Genomic DNA, 22,410 nt, shown 5'->3' with positions numbered 1-22,410 from the left:
TTTAGTTTCCATTATCCTTATGCAGTATCTCTTACATCTTAATCTTTGCCAATACCATTATGATTCTTTCAGTATAAAATAAATTTCAGTGCTGTAATGTTATAAAGAACTTGATCCTAAATTGTATCAGTCAAACTGTTGTGTACTCTGTCTCTTTGGGGAGTGTTTACCTGGTAATTTCTTTGAGTGTCTGATGATAGGGGCTGGACATCATAGGGAGCACTCTAAGGTTAGTGTGTCTATATTACTAGCCTTTACAAAGAGGCCAATGAGTGACATTGAAGTCAGTACTTGTATGTGGCCAGATGCTGGTGATTTCAGGAAGTTGAAACCTTTACATATGAAAAAAATGTCCAACTTTTACCAAGTCCTTTGCAAATCATCTTTTAAAGCATCAACAGCACTCTTCCCTGCTCTTGTATAGTTTATCGTATTTTAGATAACTGTCATGATACTTAAAGCTATGGATAGGCACTTATTTCTAAAAAAAATTAAATAAAGTAAATGACTGTAAGCTATTTGCTGATATGAGCAAGAAACACCAGCATTATAGACTAGCTATTTTTATGACACATACATGTAAAGATGTGTAGGATTTTCTACTTTCTATTTGGAACATTCTAGTATCAAAAGTCTGTTAAGGAGTTCTGTCTTCTCACTCTGTCCCCTGTATCTCCCAAAATGATCCTCGGAGTAGACTGATATCAATGGGATTATCAGAATGAAGAAATAAATCTGTCATTATAATGTATGCTGCTATATTCTCTGGCAGCTTGCTTCCCTGGTTTCACTCTTCCACATTCAGCTGCTCCTTTTTTCCCTACGACTATTTATTGACATTCTTTTTCATATAACTCCGTGGTCACCAACCAGTAGATTGGGATCTTCTGGTAGATCTTGGAGCCTCTGACAGGTGAGCCTGATTGGTTTGGCCAAGAGGCTATTAAATGCCCCCCCCCCCCCCCCCCCACACACACACACACACACTGCTGCACACCTCCTGCCCTTTGCCTTGGAGCTGTCCCCCCACTCCCACTTGCTGTGCAGGGCAGGAAGAGGAGGGGGTGCTGATATCGGGGTGCCCCCTCTCCCACACTGAAGTCTATCTCCACGGGGGGGGGGACACAACAGGGCTTGAGATGGAAGGAGTTTGCTGGCTTTTAGTATGGTGCAGGGCCAGAGCAGAGTTGAGCCTGCCTTAGACCCACTGCACCACCTGTGGTGAGCAGTGTCTAGCTGGAGCCTGCATCCTGAATCTCTGCCCCAGTCATAAACCTCCTCATACACCCTAAGGCCCTTCCCTAGTCCTCCTTCCTGCACCCCAACTCCCTGCCCCAGGCTCAGCTCAGAGCCCCTCACACTGCAAATCCCTTAACCCAAGACCAGAGCCTGCATTCCAACCCTCTGCCCCTGACGGATGAAAGGGAAGAAGGATGGGGAGGGAGAGAGGATGGAGTGAGCAGGGATGCAGCCTTGAAGAAGGCACAAAGGAGGCAGGGCAAGGGTATTTGGGTTTGAGGTAGATCCTGGATTACACTTAAATTCAAAAAAGTGATCTTGTGCTTAAAAAGGTTGGAGATCACTGATCTAACTTTCTAAAAGAGGTCTCTGATGTTTGGTTCTTGGTTCCTTAAAATGTCAGGTGTAACTCCTATGCTTTGGACATTTCAATCTATATCCCACTCCATTGTTCTGACCTTTAACTTGCTTTCTGCATGTATTTAGCCTTCCCCACTACTTGCTCCACCATGCTTCCTTTAGGGCAACACATCCAAAACAGACATCAAAGGATGACACTCAGAATTTAGCAATGTTGCTATTGGCTTTCAGCACTCTACCCCCAAAATAGGTACATTTACTTATATTTGCATATTTTGTCTCGAAACTATCCAGTGGCTATATTATGGGAGGTTATTAAAAATATGTTCAGCCAAAGCACTAGTATTTGCTAGTAGTTTAGGTACCAAAAGGCAATCACGTGACATTTTAAAAACTACATATGTTGGGAAACTAATACTCAACTGGAGGAGGGACCAATGTCCTGATCCTCAAAGGCAGACTTCCACTCAATTCAGTGGGAGTTAAGCATCAAATACCTTTGAGGATTTGGTCCCTACTGCCTCAAAGAATTAATTTTTAAATTTAGGCCTCTTAATTGCTCATCTCTTAGCTACAGACTTCCCATGGGATCAGTCAAAAGTTTTAGAGGCACAGCAGAGCTTTCAACCCTTTAGAAAATGATGAGGTTGTGATTTATAATATAACAGGAATAATCTACTGCTGTAATTCATTTCTGAGATTAAACAAACACTTTGGCTCTGTTTTGGTTATTAATCAAGCTCATTCATGTCTTTGCTTTCTATGATACACATACAAAAAATGCAGTTGTGCATATAGAGAAAGAGGGACCAAGTTCACAAGGCCACTTAAGATAAAGACAGGAAGGTTGTGGCCGATGTCAACATGAAGGGGGAACAAATGAAAAAACACACGGGCTTGACATGGTAAGAATGACAAAGTTGGAAGATTATCTTAGCAGCAGTATTTTGAGAATTATGGGGAACAAAGTTACAGCAGAGTCAAAGCCAGAATGAAGGAACTTACAGTATTCAAGATGCATAAAGAAGGTTTGAATGGGAATTTTAGCTTGAGATGAAATGTTGGAAGTGGTAGGATTTATACACATGAATCTATTTCGAGCCAATTTAAAGGGGTGAGTAACTGGGAAGACGGGGGTGTTTCCACAGTGACAGAGTAAGAGTTTGGCAGGGTAAGTTTAAAAGCTTCCTTTTGTACACTTTGGGTGCATCTAGACTGGCAAGATTTTGCACAAAAGCAGCTGATTTTGCGCAAAAACTTGCCAGCTGTTTATACTGGCTGCTTGAATTTGCACAAGAGCACTGATGTTCTAATGTAAGAATTCAGTGCTTCTTGTGCAAATACTTTGACGCTCCCGCTCAGGGATAAGCCCTCTTGCGGCCAGTGTAGACAGGCACCTTAATTTTTTGTGCAAGAAAGCCCGATGGCTAAAATGGCCACTGGAGCTTTCTTGCGCAAAAGCGCGTCTATACTGGGCATGGATGCTTTTGCGCAAAAGCATCCGTGCCAATCTAGACGCTCTTTTGCGGAAATACTTTTAATGGAAAAACTTTTCCGTTAAAAGTATTTCCGCAAAATCATGCCAGTCTAGATGCAGCCTTTGAGTTTGAGATAACAAATGGACATTCAGGAAAAGATATCAGAAGGATACTAGATTGGAGGAGATGACAGCCAGATAGCAAGATTTGTGAGTCATTTGCATACAGATCGATAATCACAGATCTATGAGACTAATGTAGTTACCAAATTTCAATTCATGCAGTTGTTTCAAAGTCCTACCAGTTGAACTCTTCACACGAGATTCTCCCCTTACCTTGTCACTCTTTTATGAAGTTAGGATTGCAAATATTCAAGTGGCACATATTTATATTAACTCATCTCTGCTCACCTCCTTTGTTTGACGGCAGCAACAAGGTCCGGCCCTGAGAACATGGAAAACAAACTGTCTCCATTAGCTGAGGAAGTCTCATCACTTGAGCTGGCTGAGTCTCCTTGATTACCGGACCAGCTATTTGACACATCACTGAAAGAAAATAGGAAGTCAATATTCAATACTGTCCTAACTGGAGTACCTGCCATGAAATGTTAATGGATTTTACATTAAAATCTGAATGTTAGAAATTTCAACCTGTAGGTTAAACCCTAACTCTGAAGAAAGTAAGAGGGGGAATACTTTTGAATGATAAGTTTCACTGATAGTTATTATAGTAATGGTTCTGCCTCCATTCTAAGTTATGAAGAAAATTGCTCATTCATTCATATATACATATTCTTATTATAGGCACGACCATACCCTCTCACTCAGAAGATCCAAATCATACTTGGTTTAGGAATTTCTGAAATAGTTCAGACATTCCATTTCAGAATTAGATGAACAAGGATTCTCTATGTGGTGGCTGCAAACTGGGGGAAGAGAGAAGGTGGTGTCACAAACAACCACTTTCCCTGCCTATGTGTACAGCTGGGAAGGGAATCCTGAAACTTTTTTATGTTGTAACATGAGACCCCGGTATGAAAAGGCTAAGAACCACTGAACTAGAAAATGCTTAAACTCTCGCGGCATGTAAGGAACAATTAACTCACACTGGTTGATTAAACAGCTCTTACTGCTCCACAGTAGCTGCATAAAGTTGATAATGTCTGGGAAGCTCAATGCAATCCTCTGACATATCAAATGACTTTATAACATCAAGACTGATGTTGAATATCCTTGGCCTTTAAGACGTTAAAATAAACTCGTTTGAATTAAGGTTTGCTGTAAGCCTATCCCTTCTTATGTTGAGATTAAAAATAACCCTGTATAAATACAACTGTCCTAAAATATTGGTTTAAAGGAGGTTTCAGGCGAATGCCACTTCAAAATCAACAAATCAGAAAATGGTGAAGCCTACTACCTTAGAAAGTTATGTAACTTTTAGAAAAATATTACAGCGTTAGTCCAATATAGCAATGGCAGTTAACAAGGTATCAAAAATACCCAATAATTTACAGCATCTTTCCACTATGTTTAACTTGAAAATACAGTGGACTAGAACATAATGTCCAGGTTGATGCTAGCATAGACTCACTTACCCTTCTGTGAAATACTCAGGAAAAGGCCAAGTTCGGTGAGGATCATCAGGAAGAGGCCAGTTGCTACGTGTGTTGCTTGGGCGACGGATGTGCTGTGCTTGCCTTTTTTGTTGCATAGCCTGGCTGACCCCGGCTACATAGCGGGCAAACTCTGGATCAGAGCCCACTGAATGTACAAAAAGAAATCTGAGTGTCAGTTGCTGACACATTCAACTATTTCTGTTGTAATTATCCCTTAATTTAATCCTTTCACTTGGCCATCTATCTTAAAACAAAACAAAACACCCTAACAATGAATACCAGTCACCATAGTTAACTGTCACTGAAGCAATAAACAGAACTAGATAACTGAAAACAATCACATACTGACAAAGAGGTACACAGTATCTCCAAATACTGAATAAGGGGAAAGAGGAAGTTACTGACCTGTAACTTGGAATCTATCAAGCAATTGTATATAGGCATTAGTAGCTGGTAACTGACTATTGTGAACTGGAGGCTAGATGAGGTAAAGATCTTTCTCTCCCTACCTCCCCAACCAGATTCAGGTGTTAGCGCTCTTTATCCATAGGTGTAGATGTAGCAGTCTAGCCCTTTCAAAAGCAGTCTGGTCCACCAATAAGTTGGGAGTGGGATGAGAAAACAAAAATTCTGCTGTTTGAGGGGTGAGAGTGCCAAACTGTCCTCGCTGGCTCCAGAAAGACCTCAACAATGGGAAGTGCTATTCTGTTGGATTTAGATCAATGGAGGATGTCTAAGAGTTTGTGATGGGAGTTCTCAAACTCTGCAAACTGTCAGAACTATTTACAAAGCTAGGCACGAGGTGAGCAGGGCACATGTGCAGACTAACAGACACTACTTTCAAATTCTTCAGTTCCAAATACATGGTACAGATATGTAACTCACAATGGAATACAATAGGAACCATCACTCAAAGAACCACCGTATAGTTAGCATTCGTACCTCATATGGGAAAGGAACATCAATGAACTTTTTGCTGCTATTGTTCTACGGCTACTGTTTTTAAACTACAAATATCCAAAAATGGTATTGTCAACAAATCATTTGATGGTCTCAGTGCAGATTAGCTCATTTTAAACAGACCATCTGAACAACCATTAACAAGTGAAAACTTTTCAGCCCTACCAACCTAAGCAGGTTTTGAATCGGTAACTCAAAAGTCAAAGGAGAGCCATAACTAGGCATTTCAGCATGTAGGGTGAGCAAACATATTTGTACCTCCTATTGTTTTTTATTTTTATTTTTTTGCCAACTCAGCTTTGTGCCCTGGGTATCTGCCCTACTCTGAGGGCCCTGAATCAGAGATTCAGCATCCCATCCGTGCCCCTTGAGCCTTTGAATTAAAGCCCAAATCACGGGCTATGTCTACACTCGCGGTTTCTTACGCAAGTACAGCCGTTCTTGCGCAAAAATCTGCAGTGTCCACACTGTCCGCCCGCTCTTGCGCAAGTAAATTTACAGTACGGCGTGGTAAGAGCGCTCCTTGCGCAAGAGCTCTGCTCTTTTTTGACAGGTATAAGCCCTCTTGCACAGGAGCTCTTGTGCAAGAGGGCAGTGTGGACACTCAGCAGGGATTTCTTGTGCAAGAAAGCCCTATGGCTAAAATGGCCATCAGAGTTTTCTTGCGCAAGAAAGTGTCCACACTGCCACGGGCGCTCTTGCGCAAAAGCACAGCTCGCATATGGCAGTGTGGACGTTTTCTTGCTCAAGAGTTCTTGCACAAGAACACTTGCGCAAGATGTTCTTGCGCAAGAAGCCGCGAGTGTAGACAGCCGTAGCCAAGGCTCACAATGGGGATTTCAAGAAAATAGCTATTTAGGCACGTAGAGAGTTTAAAATTCATTATCAGTAGATGGTCTTTAGAATCCTACCCTTTTGAAATTTGATTTAGTATTCTAAAGCTGTTAAGTGGTGTGATTTTGAGCACAGCACTAAATAGCTTTAAAAATCTGGGCCTTAACCTCTTTGTACCTTAATTCACTATCCTGTTAAAAATAAAGGATGCATAGATGTTAATGCCAACTGACCTTTGTAAAATATCTGGAATCCACTGATGAAAAGCACTGTTATCATTACTACCAACATTTAAAATAGTCTTTACTTTGTAAAAAAGTATGCGTAAATTTAATTATTCAAGGAAAAGGATACACACCTGCAGGATCAAAAGGCAGAATTTCTCCCAACATACCAAAGACTCCATCATTCTGGTCACGGTTCGGCCACGTGTTATTTCTAGGTCCTTGTGGTTTTTGTCCTAACATCTCAGACATCATACTATCCATATAGCTGCTCACAAGACCCAAGCTATACAAATCAGAACTCAGATCTGAAAAGCCTGGATTGTTCCATTGACTAATATGAGACAATCCAGCCCCAACTGCTTGTGCTGATTGCTGTGAAGAATTAGTCAGCCATTTGCCTGGTACACGCTGTTGCTGCGTTCCAATTGGTTGGAGAAGATGTTGATAATACTGCATTTGCTGCTGCTGCTTTTGTGACTGTTGTTGCTGTGACAATCCTTGCTGAGAAGGGTGCAGAGATGTATGAGAGACAGACTGTGGTTGCTGTTGCACTGTTCCCGATTTTTGTTCTGTTGACGTAGAAGATACAACAGAGTTCCTTCTTTTCACCAACGGAGAAGTCTGTTGGGATTTACCCATATTAAAACCAGACAAGAAATCTATAACATCCTGCATTTCCTGGTCAGTTGGTAAATTCATACCTTTATCATCCTTGCCATCATCTGCTTTGAAGAAATTATCACACCTTTCAACAAGAAATCCATTAACTATCTGGTTACTTGTGCTCTGAGTTGGCTGTAATGGATCTATAGTCCTCGGGAAATTACCAATGTTCAAAATGCTTTGTAACCGTGTGTCTATATTACTGGGCATTTTCACTTTTTCCTCTGCATTGTTACCTATGAAGACATTTTTGGAAGGTGTGCTAGGGATAGAGTAACTTCCACTGTTGCTTGAACTGGTGCAGGAAGTTTTCTTTGTAAACCGTGAAGTCAGTTTTGAGAAAGTCTTTTGCAGGCCTCCTGAAGACTTGCTTCCATTGCCAGATGGCATGTCAACTTGATTCCCAAAGTCACAGATCTCACGTTGTAACTGGATCTGAATACAGGGCAAAGCTTGCTCCCTGTTTCAACAAAAACATTTATTTCAAGCCATCTATTTCAAACATCTATTCACATCCTAATACAAAACACAACTCTATGACTTACCAAGACTACACTATCAGTCTGGGTAGTTTTCGGGAACTGAATAATTGAGTTTATGGAGGGGGAAAGCATTGAAAAATAGAGCTCTCCAGACAAATCAACCAAACTGAGCAATCATTTTCTTATTTGACAGAGTGATGCTGGCTAAACAGAGTGATGCTGGTATTGGTTAATCTGGTTGACTTGAAGTTTGGGGATATTTATGTTTTATTTTTCTGAATGTATTTTAATAAAGCTTAAAAATCTGACAGGCACACCCATGTCTTTGCAATAGACCAGCAGAGTGCTGTTCCAAATTTAAAAGAGTCTACCTACAGGCTACCCTAAATGTCACAAATTTCTTACCACTTATTCTGGCGTATGTACCAATTCTTTGCCGTCCTTCCCCCAAGGACACTACAATTTTTTTGAAATATTATACTGAGTTATTTTATGGACCGCAAAGAATTTTGATTTCTCTTAAACTTAAAAAGTAGAACATGAGGAAAATATGAGATATACCTTCCTTCCTTCCACCTGTTTATATCAAACACAGCAGTATAGAGCACATCTACAAGTCCCAAAGTCTTCTCTGGATCCAGACTCCTCTGCAATAAAGACATAGTTGCTGGATCTTCCTTCAGACACCTATAAACATTGAGGTTTTTAAAAAGTTAGCATTGAACTATTCCAATCAGAAATATTTAATATGTTGGAAAAGCAACAAAATGCCACTTATTATATGGTCATGCATTTGTGAAACAAATAAGGTGTTGTTCATGGATCGCTTAACTACTGCCACATACCACATAACACAGGGCAACCAAAATCACTATGGTTTGGGGGTAAGAACAGAGAATTACTACCAAGCAGTAATGATGAAATTCACAAACTGGAATGGACGGGTTGCACTCATGCTATAAAAATATTAGCAGCAGTGACCAAATAAGGACTCAGCATCTCCTCTTACTGACTTGCCTGTTTTCTCCCAGATGAAGTCACTTGTACCAGTAGGGCAATATTCAGTGCTGAAATAATTTATAGTGTAACAGAAGTACCTGCACTAGGCACATTTGACATAACCTTCTCACATGGGTCATAAGAATGGCCATACTTGGTCAAACCAAAGATCCATCTAACCCAGTATCCTGTCTTCCGACGGTGGCGAATGCCAGGTGCTCCCAGCGGAAATGAACACAGCAGGCAATCATCAAGAGAGCCCACCTCTTTCACCCATTCCCATTCATTAAATTCTGGTAGACTTGAGATTCAGAACCATTACTAACAGCAAAAATAACCTGTCTGAATTGTATGGTCCGCCACTCTGGAAGTGATGGGATCTCTATAACAATCCCACATCCTTAATTTAAAAAACCAAACAAATAAGAATATCAAGAATTGCTTTTAGAACATTGGAAACAATGTCCACAAAAACAAGAGTCCCTAGCTTGAAATGCTTACACAAAAGACCAAATGGCTACCTCAGCATCTTCTGCTGAGTTTCTGCAGTTTCAGGCCAGGAAGAGATTGAACCACCCTGACACAAGTAAGGAGGACAGAGACTCCATTGGGAGAAAGATTAAATCACTTGGAAAAAGGGATTCTAGAATCTCCCCAAATACTTTACTACACTCTGAAAAGATAATATTAAAATCTCTCTTTAAATTTTTAAAAAAAAACTCCTCACACTTTTAATGACAAGGGTTCTCTAATACTGGATTGGGAAAGAACTTTTTCACCTAAATGGAAACAGGTGACCAAATTAGGGTGAAAAGTTAACACACACACAGATCCTTGTACAAAAATAGTTGGTCTCTGCATTTTAAATGCTACTGGGCAGCTCTTTGACAGCAGTTCAAGAAGCTACTTAGGTATCTAAAATGTTAAGTTTTGAGGTTGTTTTGCAAATAAGGGGGTATTACTTCTGCTGTGGGACTAGCCACACACAGTTTATAGCTAGCACAGTGGTGCAGCTCAAGGGGGAAGAGTGCCTTGCCCACTCAGATAAAAGAATGGATTGAGAGAGAGACACCATGCTATCAGCCCCACATGGCTCTATGCAACAGAAAGCAGGCTCCCAGTCTGAGTAGCTCAGATGGAGGCAGCCTAGCTACTCCAAATGGCAGTAGTGCAGACCAGTGAAAGGAGGCGGGGGGAGGAGAGAGAAGGAACGGCAACATCTTTCCTCCTGCTTAACTTCACTCAAATGTGGTATGGAACTCGGGGGGAGGAGAGGAGCTCCATTTTCCCCAAATGGCACCCCTGAGGCCCAGATTACAAGGTACAAAGAAGTGATGCCCTGGGTCTATCTTTCATTTTAGGGACGAGCTACAGAGAGTTCACTAGTTCAAAAAGTAGGGCCTAACATTTCCAATGTAGTTCACAAGCTGTAGATATTGTTTGTAATACTAATTTATCAAAAAATAATTGAAGGTCCATTGATACTAGGAATTCCTGGAACTGGTGGCTGAATGATTACCCATACTGATGCTAAGTCTACAAATAAGATTTCACTGAGCCCCCAAAGTGCAGAATTGCCAAAAATCTAGCTATTTCTCCGGCCACAGAACCAGAATCAGAACTGATGTCACTTGAAATGGGACACAAGTGGAGAACACTGCTTCTTTTTGACAGTAATTAGGGAACAATTTTCCTAAGACAGAAAGGTTAAAGAGTTTTGTTTACTACCTCCAAGTGAAATCAGGAACCTAACAGCCTTATATCTGCCTATTCAGCACAAATAAAAGATGAGCCCTTTATCAGCTGCACTCCAGGAAGAGCCATTAAAGTCAATTTAGTAGATTTAGTTCAGAAAAGCCTTTCCTCGTTATCTGCAGATGTGATAAAGGAATAGTTACTTTGGTACATAAAATGATAATTTGCATTGCCCTGGAAGTACAACTGAGACATTGAAGAAATCTAGGGGCCAGAGACTCTTTATGGTCTGGAATACTTAACGTTATGATTTTAGAGTTTTAGGGGGTAGCCGAGTTAGTCTGTTACAGAAAAAAACAACAAATGGTCTGGTAGCACTTACAGACTTAGTCTATAAAGTGCTACCAGACCATTTGTTTTTTTTTTTTTTAATATGATTTAAGATTTCCCTAAATATACTCGCAACCCTGAGAGGAAAGAAATAAACAGCTACCGTTCAAATGAACTAGGTGACCTGAAAATAAATGGGCTTGCCTTGCTACCACTAAGAAGGACATTCTCTACAACAAGGTAATCAGAAACCAGAGCCGCATCATGGAGAAAGGCAGCTACCAACTTCATTAAATGTAAGGTATTTGCAACAGACCTGAAATCAAAAAATGCTTTCTTTCACTTGCCAGAATCAAGCACCAGAAAGGTTCACAAGGAAACAGTTACCTGATCCACTAAAAATTCCACCCAACTACTTAAAGAGTTTTTTGAAATAACAACCATTGCCTTTAGCCAGAAGAGAGAAGCCCATACCCAGTGAGCAGTCCACCTGTAGAGTCTTCTCTCCCAATAGTATTTTGTCTAACAGAGAGCCAACAGCATTTCTGTGATTGACTTCGGCTACGTCTATACTGCAGCCTTCTTCCGCAAAAGCTTATGCAAATGAAACGTGGAATAGAATACTGCTGAGCTTCATTTGCATAATTAATTAGCAGCCGTTTTTGCACAAGAGGCTTTTGCACAAAAAGGAGCTGTGTAGACGGCAAGAGCCTTGCGCAAGAGCCGTTCTTCCTCATTTTTTCAGGAAGAACAGCTCTTGTACAATAGAGGGGTTTTGTACAAAAAGGAGCAGCCTACACAGCTCTTTTTTGCGCAAAAGCCTCTTGCACAAAAATGGCTGCTAATTAATGATACAAACAAAGCACAGCAATATTCTACTCCGCGCTTCATTTGCATAAGCTTTTGCAGAAGGCGGCTGCAGTACAGATGTAGCCTTAGATGTAAAACACTAATATCTGGATATGGTCAAATACGTCACTTTTAGGAATTGTTGCCTTATAAGTTTTCCCATTCCCTGCTCTTACACCACACACACACACACACACACACATAAAAAAGACCAATTTGCACAAACAGAAATCAGCCATGGGAAAACAATTCTCCGCTTTACGTTGTTTTGCTATACAGCCATGTTTTTTTAAACATAGCAGGGATGCCCGCCCTGTAGCATTTCTATCACACAATGAAAAGACAGAGCTCTATTAATGTTTGTCAGTAGGGGGAGCTCCTCCAAAGATTTTTAATTGTGGTTCAAGTTGTCTGCATCCTCTTTTTAGTTGTTTTCCAAAAATACAGCACTTTAAACAGTACTGCAATGAAAGAATATATCTGGAGGGCCAGTTTATAATCTGAAGGAATCAAAGAATAATTCACTTTTCTCTGCAGAGAGTGACTAGGCCATTCACACTTGAGAAAATGTCATATATACCACTACCGTAACTGCAGACTGTGTCCACTACAGGTTCTTAGACTCATCATCCATTCTAATCTGAAGTCATACATAGTATAGGAGGCACTACAACAAAAGGGATCTGAAAATGTGCAGCACCTCTGCTTGTTATTTCAAAAGGATGACAATATTTTGTCAATCTTGGCAATTAGAAAAATGAATTAGTCCATAGTCTACACTACTCCACATTCCACAACAATTTTCTGGAACAGTTTAGTGAAGTCCTAGAGTCCCTCACCTGCCAGATACTTGAGGAGGTCCTCTTACCCCCCTAGACTTCCTGAGACATGCCAACTCAGAGAAAAAAGAGATGATTTAGCAGTTCATACACTGAAGGTCTGTCAAGGATGAGTGTAATAAGGATCTGTTTGCCTTTCCTTTCCTCTGTTTAACTTTTACCATTCTTCCTTCTTTAAAAAAAACACTTGCGTATTTTAGTCTGATAGCACTGCCTCCACTGCTATTGCCTCCTGAAGAAGAGGAAATACTGGTAGCTAACAGAGAAGAACATGTAAAGAAAATGTTGGCACACTTGTCAGTCAATCCTACAGCAAGAGCACCACACAGCAGTTCCAGATTAGAGGAGCTTGATGAGGCAGATGCTATCACTGAATGTTACTTCCAATTCTATCACAATATTAGTTTTCCTATATAAAAAGTAAAATCATGCCTACTAGTGTTATCTGAAATACAGTATTTATTTACCAAGTTGATGGGACTTGCACCACAATTCTGGATCCTTCTAAACTAATCTGAGGAGCGTATGCTTCTTTATTTTCAATCTGCGCTGTGTCCACAACCACCTAAGCAAATAAAGTAATAATATTTAGTTCTTTTAAGAAAACTTTTAAAGTTGTTTTACCAACTGAAGTTCAAAATATAATGAAAACTGACCACAAACAGCTGCAGCAAAATATAATCGCAGTTTGATTTTTCCATTTTACTTTATCAAATGGTAGAATTAAGAATCTCTCAAATCAAGCATTTAAATAAACAGCAGACACTTAATTTTATCATCAACTACATTGTGTAGTCATGCCTCACCACATGAAGTATCAACTACTGCACTTCACATAGACACTACAATAGACGTCACACTTGGAGGCAAGGAATACTAATTTTCCCAACCCTCTCCCTCAGTAGCCTGCAAAACATTTTTTGGTGAACTCTTTTGGATAAAATTGATACTTAATTGAGATGCCTGAGATGAAAGACATGAACGGTATTTTAGTCTAAAATTCTAGATTAACCTGCAATTCCATAATTCTAAGATCCTATATACACAGTCCCTGCATCTGCCCATCCTTAATTTTATGTCATTATTAATGCCTTCCTTAGTGAGAAGGGGGAGATGGCCATCCGATTTGTTGAGTTTAGGTCCCACTCCATAAAATTTTGTTTCTAAAGCTCAGGGTCTGAAAATTACAATTCTGTCTTGAACCTTCCCTTTTGGGGGAAATTGAGGACTGGATCACATAAAACTCAATAACTATTTTGAGTAGGTTTCATATTTGATTCATGTTTACATTTGAGGTCCAGTCTTCACCCACATTTCAGTAATTTCTAATAATTTATTTTGGTTGTGCTGAAATTCCTAAAACATCTGAGTTACCATCAGATCTCATGTCAGTGACTGACAGATTAGCTGCATCATTTAACCTGGAAATGGCAAAATCCTCCATTGTAGAGAAGCCGTAAGGCAGGGGTAGGCAAACTCCAGGCCACGGGCTGGATCCAGTCTGCAGGATTAGTCCCTGGTGGGCCCTCACCTTTATGTTTACCTGCACCTCCGCAGGTATCAGAGGATTGCAGCTTTGACTGGCTGTGGATCGCCATTTATGGCCAATGCGAGTGGCAGGAAGTGGCGTCCTAGTCCATGAGACTTCCTGCCGCTCGCATGGACCAGAGCTGTGATCCTCTCATACCTGTGAAGGTGCAGGTAAACATAGCGGCAGCAGCAGTCCACCAGGGATTAACCATGCAGGCTGCCATTTTTTTATTGCCCACCCCTACCTTAATGGATTCTAGTGCCGTGTCTGCAATCCTCCTCCTCCATTGTTTCTGCTGTTATTTGATACATGGTCAGATGAAGCATTTGAAATGGAGGGGCCTGAAGTTGTTAAGATTCTGTCCCTTCCTATAGTGTCAAACCCACTAAAATTGCAGCAAGCCTAACTGTTCTGCCATTACCCACCCTTAGAGTGTTCCCATCACTGAGCATATTTGTCTCAGTCTATTCCTCTCTACTTGTAAACAACATGAGCACACTTTTTTAAAAAAAGAGGCCATTATCATTAGCCATATGACAATGCCATCCTGTTACTTTGTTTAGGTTTCAGAGTATTTATGAAACTTGAATTTATTTGACAAAGCTGTTAATTTATGCAACACCCATAGCTATGAGTATGACAGGATAAGAAAGGAAAGATTTATGAATGATTTATTCCTAGTATTCAATAGACAGATACCACCCCGCAACTTAGATTATGTAATTCAAAAGCAAATCTTGCTTCACTCAGACCCAATTTACAAACATAAAAAGTAATCCTCAACATTTGGCCAAGGTTATGATATTTTGGGTACAGAAATTACCAGAAGTTAGGATGTTGCTGTTATAACAACACTGTGCTAATGGCAGAGAGATATGCTAATACAAAACTACCCTGATTATTATTAAACTTTAATTTTATCCCCACCATACATGACATCCAATTAAGAAAAGTCATAGTTTGATTTTTTCCTGACAAACTAAAAAGAAAACATCTTAAATCCATGTGCTAGTGCTGTTCAAAAGGGGGAGGGGGATTCATTCAATCTGACAATAATATAGAAAAGCATTCACAAAATGCAGCTTCACCATTACTACAGAAGTATCAACTCAACAGGACTAACATCAATGTTTTGATAAGAGACTGGAACTCAGGCAATGCTACAAACAAATAAGTCACTGCTCATGTATAAACAAACATAGGAGATGGATTCTTAGGAAACGTAGTGCTGTGCTTTTGAATTTTCCTTTTGAAAAATTAACATTAGACTCACTCGGAGGACTGGTCAGCACTAGGAACTTATATCAGAATAGTTACAGCTCTCAAAGGTGCAAAAATGTACACACCTGAGAGCTGCACCTATGCCAACCTAACTCCAGGTGCAGACAGCATTAGGTTGACAGAAAAATTGCTCCATCAAAGTAGTTATCGCCTCTTGGAGAGGCTGATTATTATGCCAATGGAAAATCTCTTCCATTAATACAGACAGTGCTTCCATGTAGACATTAAGCACTATGGTTTACTCAGACATATCCTTACATTAAAAATAAAAAACAAAACTAGTATCTTTCCAATAATGCAGACCTGGACAGTCAAATTGGGTTTCCAGTTGCTTTGCATTATTGGAGCAGCACAAACAAAGCTGGACTGTACCATTGAATATGCAAAAATCCGGAATTGTCAATCACAATGGGCGGAGTTCAACCGAGTGCAGCATGCTAAATCTTGGTGAACATCAGAACATTTAAATATAGTTTGAAAATTTATAATGCAATTTTCAGAAGTGTTGAGTTGTCAACTTCAGATGATTTAAATCTGAAGATCAGGTACTTAACGTACAAATATTGAATACCTTAACTGTTCTTTTTCTCAAGGGGGGTAACTGAGTTAGTCTATAACAGGCAAAAATTAACACAACAACAAATAGTCTAGTAGCACCTTAAAGACTAACAAAACATGTAGATGGTATCATGAGCTTTCATTGGCAAAACCCACTTCTTCAGATGACCGGAGTATAATAAGTCCAGATCCAAGAATAAATAAGGGAAGGGGGGGGGGGGAGGAGGGAGACAAGGGGAAAGAAAAAGAAAGACTCTTCTGGGCCTGCCCTGAAGTAGTTCATGTCTGGGTACTTTTCTGGCTCTGTCGATCTGTTTTTTCACTTCACCGGGTGAGTATTTCAGTTTTAAGAATGCTATATATAGATCCTGTAGGTGTTTGTCTCTGTCTGTGGGACTGGAGCAAATATGGTTGTATCTTAGGGTTTGGCTGTAAACAATAGATTGGGAAATGTGTCTGGGATGGAAGCTAGAGGCATGAAGGTAAGAATAGCGGTTGGCAGGTTTCCGGTATAGGGTGGAGGAAATTTGTCCATCATTTAATAGTACTGTGGTGTGAAGGTAGTAAATTTCTCACGTGGACTGATCCAGGCTGAGGTTGATGGTGGGGTGGAAGTTGTTGAAATCCCTGTGAAATTCTTTAAGGGTTTCTTTCCCCGTGGGTCCATATGATAAAGATGTCATCGATGTAGCATAAGTAAAGTAAAGGTCTTAGGGGGTGAGAGCTGAGGAAAAGTTGTTCAAGATCAGCCATAAAATGTTAGCATATTGTGGTGCCATGCAGGTGCCCATGGCTGTGCCACCGACTTGAAGATATAAATTGTCTCCAAATTAGAAGTAGTTGTGGGTGAGGACTAAGTACCCAGACAGGCCCAGAAGAAAAAACAACAGAATTCCACTTAAGACCTACAGTCCACAACTTAAACCCCTCCAACACATTATCAACAATCTACAACTTATCCTAGAAAATGACCCCTCACTCTAAGAGGCCTTGGGAGAAAGGCCAGTTCTCACTTACAGACAACGCCCTAGCCTCCAACAAATTCTTGACAGTAGCCATGCAACACGCCTCCATCATAATCATCCAGGAACCCACCCGTGCAGCCCCGGTGCCAACTCTGTATACCAGTGATTTCATCACTGGATCCAATGACATCAGTTACCAAATCAAAGACTCATTTAACTGCACATCCACTAATGTGATCTATGCTATCAAATGGCAGCAACGCCCCACTGCAATGTATATTGGCCAAACTGGACAATATCTATGGGAAAGATTTAATGGATACAAATCTGATATCCGAAAAGGCAACACCCAAAAACCTGTTGGAGAACACTTTAATCTTCCTGGACACTCATTAATGGATCTCCAAGTCGCTGTTTTGTTTCAGACCAATTCCACAAGCCAAATACACAGAGAAGGATTGGAACTTAACTTCATTCACATGTTTAATTCTTATGCTAATTGTCTGAAGGGGTATAGGATGGCTTGCACACTATCTTCCACCTTTTAATGATTTAAACCAACCAACCAAACAATGGAGGTGCTAATGGTTCTTAACAGCCTCTTGTAACTGTTTGCACTATCTACTCACCTGTCTCTTCTTCTTCTGCCCTTTTCCCTTCTCCCCCTCCCCACTTCTCTTATTTATTCTTGGATCTGGACTTCTTATACTCCAGACATCAGAAGAAGTGGGTTTTGCCCATGAAAGCTCATGATACCATCTACATGTTTTGTTAGTCTTTAAGGTGCTACAAGACTATGGGTTGTTTTTTAAGTTTTTCTTGTTCTTTTTCGGTTATCTGACATAGTAAGACAATAAAACCCCAAATAATCAGTTTACAAGTTACACTTCATTTTGCTTTCCAATCTTTTCACAACATGTGTGGCCAAAATATATACTAAATATAGAGTAAACTAAAGCTTCATGAGACTGTCCTACGCTGTTTTATTTAGCACTTAGATAGCAAGTTAACTCATAAATCTCAGCCAATACAAATATATTAGTTTCTAAAAACAGTAAAATGAAGGGTATGCTATGCCTAACTCCTGATTCCTTTATCTGACTTTTGAAAAAAATAAATTCAAAATATAGTGAACACATGTTTCTCACACCCAACTTGATGGTTACTTAGGAAATAGCTTCCTGTTCATGGCACAGCTATTGTTCTTGTTTTACAGGTGTTTCCTCTCTCACCCCACCCAGAAAACACTCTAAAGGAAAAAAATAGAATCTGTCATCATCACATAAAATTGTATGTAAATGTAATTTAATTTTGCTGAATTATTTTTACATAGCACCACAGATGTGAAAGCAGTCGCTAAGCAAAAATGGCAAATCCAATCTTCTAAGAGATTACAGTGTCATTTAGAAGGAGAGCGCAGTAGGGGAAGGCATAAAGGCATAACAAACCAAGAGTAAGACCGGAGCATAAGAAGATAAGGCTTACAAGACTGAAAGATCTACCACTGCTTATTGTTATGCATCTTGGTAGTGTCTCCAAATATGAAAGGCCTCTGCTTTTAGATAACTGATGCCAGCAGCAAATAGAGTTATTCATGATTTTTACCAAGTTATTGCTAAAAAAGGGAAGTTTAATTTTGGCTTGGATTATACTCAAAAGAGTTCTATGACAATGTATCTCCCTGCTACCAGCATAGATCTCTCATAATAGCAACACTTTAATGGTGGCAGAGCTGCCCTTTTCTCCCCCAGCTGTGATTTCTCATACCCTACTGCTATTGAGCACCAAACTTCCTCTCCAGGAGAAGTCACCTAACCGCTCCCAAGAACAGCTCTGCCCCACTCTAACCCATCTTGTATCTAACATTTTTAAAGTATTTCTTCCTCAAACACACAATCAGAATGAGACAAATAAACAATCTTACTATACTACCACCACCACCACCACCTTCCTCTACACCCAAAAAGAAACCCTTCTGTGCTACATAGGTTCCTATCAGCAGCTATGTCAACTCTATAGTACTAAAATAAATGCTTTTATAAACTAAGAATGAAGGTAAGTCAAAGCCATTTACAAATCAGCTACTTCATTTGCCTATACAGATGCAATATCTGACCTTACAAAGATATGTAGCAATATGCATCTTTTTTATCAGCGATTCAAATCAACTTGATCATTCTGTGCTATGGTTGTACACCAAATAAAAGACCATTAACAGAGATTCAACAATTAGACTGAAGTTTGATTCTGTTACCTAGTACTGGCTTTAAAAGAAGTTGACAAATTCTTACACTTTTAAAACACACATCACTCATGTATTTCCTGTTGCATTGTTAAAAGAAAGCGGCTCCCATTTTACTGACCCAGTATATTGAATATTCACAATAGCCTAAAAGAAACCACTTATCATAAATAAACAGCAGTACACTTAATTAAATAAAAAGACTGCAATGATTAGTCATGCCATAGATACAATGTTTTCTTATGAAAACATCCAAATCTTAAAACAATATCCAAACTATTCTAAAAATATTTTACTGATGAATAGCACAAGTATTTCCATTGGAATTGGAATTGCCATTTTGCTGATATCCGAAGGGGAGAACATTTTACTGCCAATTAAACAGGAAATCCAGCTGAGTTGTGAAAAACAGGATTTTCAAAGTTGTTGTACAATTTTTTTTAATGTGGTAGTGTCCTGATTTTACCATGCATTAAAATGGGAGTTGCATTTCTTGTGTCCTAATCTACATTAGGTTGTAAAAACAGCAGCTTCCTATTTGATTTTAAAATTTCTGTAGGGATGTAAAATTACCTTTATTAACTGGCTAAATGTTACATTTAACCAGTTAACTGACTAAATGGGTGAGCGGGAGGGCTGCTGGCTCCCAGCCTAAGTGGGCAAGGAGTTGGTAGCCTCCAGCTGAGTAGGGTTCCAAGCCATCAGCAGGCTTGCGCTGGGCAAAAGTAGCAGTGGGACGGGGGAGGGAAGGAGTGGTCCCAGTCCTACAAATTGCTCAGCACCTTGTTCTACCAGCCCAAATGATCTGTTTTTCTTTAAGAGAAGAGGTATTATTGTTCAAATATAGCTTTAAAAATAGTTTGCTTACTGCTGATCTGTCCCCATTGGCCACAGTTACTTACCAGTCCAGCTTGGCCAAATAATAGCTGTACAGCAGTCTTGCAGGCTCCCCGCCAAGTAGAAGGGCAAACCTGATTTAGTACTTCAGTAACAGGAGAGTCATCCCGGGGTGTAAGTCCATTATGGCAACCAGCTTCTTTGATCAGTTGTAACATCGTGTGCTGCAAGTCACAAAAGCCTGTCACACACACACGATTCAAAACAGCATAAAATATATCTGAAAAAAAATCTACTACTGCATGTATATTTTGAAGTTATAAACAGGAAACAAAATGTTCCCAAATGTCCTCATCTTGTCATTTAGATTTGTCAGAACGACACATTCAAGGAAATTAAATACACATCATAGTGTTAAATATAACAGCTCTCAACCTGAAATATTTGCTACCTGTAAACAGTCTAAATTATAAAATGCATCTATATAAACTGAAATATGGAAATTAGTTTGATAACCAGAGTATACAACAGAGCACTGCATGAGACACACTGCAAATTGAAAATTCAAAATGCAATCAATTTTTAACTTTTCTAGAAATAGGGAGCTAAGTTTACCTTGAAAAGGTGAAAATGCTGATATAAATATCCAAATAATTTTTGGATGACACTCTCATCTTGCCTCCCTCTCCCAATTTAGAAATCCATTTTTCCACTAGCTCAGTGAATACCCTTTGAATGCATTTGACATGACTGATTTACATTTATAATTTATAATTTAATACTGCATAATACCGAATTCTACAAGAAGCTAGATTTAGGATCATTACCGTTTTCAGCTTCAGATTTTCTGCTGCAGACTCATTAAAGGATATTCCTTTTAGAAAATGGGATCCGATCTGAACAGGTACAGTGGGAAGTTCACACTGAATTGGCTGAGGTGGAGTCTGTCTCCTTCCCGTTTGTTGGGCTTCAGCTTCACTACAACAGCCCTTGAAGACAAAAATATTGATCAATGAGCAGAAGAGGACAGAGAAAATAAAAAGCTAATAAAGAACAAAATTTAAGGAATTACCACTTTTTATCATTCATTTTCAGAGGGAAAAAAAAGCATATTGGTTCTTACCTGCAAACTTGCTTCAATAGCTTTTGGATTCAAATGGAAGCCAGCCTTCATTGCATACTCACAATGGCCTAAACTCTCCAAAGCGATTTTATATGCCTGATATTATAAAATGGTTAAGAAACAAGTTAGCCATAATCAACAAGTGATGCAAAGCATGCCTATGAATTTACATTGGTATGTTTCTCAGCACATCCACGATCTTCTACAGACAGTAATACAGCAAAGTCACAACATTTTTTCAGTTGATTGAGCTACATGTTTTTGTGTAACACATTCCTTCCCTGCTTCAATTCCCCACCTCCTGACTGTAGTAGAGATGTGGAAAAAATGAGATAATTAAGGTAACTAACCTGCAAAGCACTGTCAATTTTCATGTTCAGTTCTTTCAGCTGATGCTCAGGGATTGCCACACTTTGTGAGCAGAAGAGTTGCTGAACCTCAATCCCAGCCAAACACCCATCGCAGCCTCTTTCTCTCAGCCGAGATGTGGCCTTTATGATAAGGCATAATCAGAAATAAGGCACAGTATTGGTTCAACATTGGAAAAAATCTATATATAGAACACAATTCAAGTTTAGTGGACTAAATTCAGCTTCAGTGTCCCTTTAATACAAAACAAATATGAAGAGGTTTGCATATTAGGGCAACTAATTTCAAAGTTGCCTATTAAAAAGATGAAATATTCAACTTAATTGAAAGCAAGGCATCATAGGCGTGTGCACAGGGTGTGCCTAGGCACACCCTAATGCAGAAGCGGACTGGCCTGGTGGGACAGAGCCACTGGACTCCGCACTCCTGCACCGGAGCCGGTAGGAGCGCCGGCAAGGAGGCCAGCAAGCTGACCCCGGCTGGGGAAAGTACCAGGCCGGGGAAAGGGAAGCCATCAACCCAGGCGGCAGCATTGGGAGGAGCCGGGGGGTGGGGTCACGCACGGCGTGCTGGAGGGGGCAGTGCCACATTGGCATGGCGTTGCAGCAAAGTTTTTAAAAACGGCCAAGCCACAGATTGTGGAAGGAGACGCGCCAAGCGGGGCGTGAGGGAGCACAGCCTGGCTAGAGGCGGGACGGCGGCTGGGCCGAGGCTGCGAATGCCAAGCAGCCCAGCTCCAGGTCCAGTACGTGGTCTGGAGCCTGAGCTGCGGGGACTTCTGAGGTCCGATCACAGCAGACTCCCACCCTGCAAACTGGAAGGCAGAAGGTAGGCGAGAGGAGGGGGAGGGGAGGGAGAAGAGAGGGGGGAAAAATAGGGAGAAGGGGTAGGAGAGGAAGGGACCTGTGCTGATGGGAGGGGGGTAGGTCAGGAA

At 40.2% G+C, this 22,410-nt stretch overlaps 1 protein-coding gene across 4 annotated transcripts in view; it reads right to left on the bottom strand.

Moving 5' to 3' along the window:
- GARRE1 (granule associated Rac and RHOG effector 1) overlaps window positions 1–22,410 on the bottom strand; it is a 99,025-nt gene that overhangs the window by 6,289 nt on the left and 70,326 nt on the right. For all 4 annotated transcript variants that reach the window (XM_075940084.1, XM_075940086.1, XM_075940085.1 and 1 more), the window contains 9 exons: window positions 21,458–21,598; window positions 21,108–21,203; window positions 20,812–20,973; window positions 20,050–20,208; window positions 13,038–13,135; window positions 8,420–8,545; window positions 6,845–7,836; window positions 4,672–4,837; window positions 3,488–3,622 (listed from right to left, as the gene is read on the bottom strand). In XM_075940084.1, the coding sequence (XP_075796199.1) occupies window positions 3,488–3,622; window positions 4,672–4,837; window positions 6,845–7,836; window positions 8,420–8,545; window positions 13,038–13,135; window positions 20,050–20,208; window positions 20,812–20,973; window positions 21,108–21,203; window positions 21,458–21,598 (2,075 nt within the window). The remainder of the gene's footprint in view (window positions 1–3,487; window positions 3,623–4,671; window positions 4,838–6,844; window positions 7,837–8,419; window positions 8,546–13,037; window positions 13,136–20,049; window positions 20,209–20,811; window positions 20,974–21,107; window positions 21,204–21,457; window positions 21,599–22,410) is intronic.

This window comes from Pelodiscus sinensis, chromosome 12, assembly GCF_049634645.1.
Source record: "Pelodiscus sinensis isolate JC-2024 chromosome 12, ASM4963464v1, whole genome shotgun sequence".
Lineage (NCBI taxonomy): Eukaryota > Metazoa > Chordata > Testudines > Trionychidae > Pelodiscus > Pelodiscus sinensis.
This window is presented reverse-complemented; position numbering and strand designations above follow the sequence as displayed.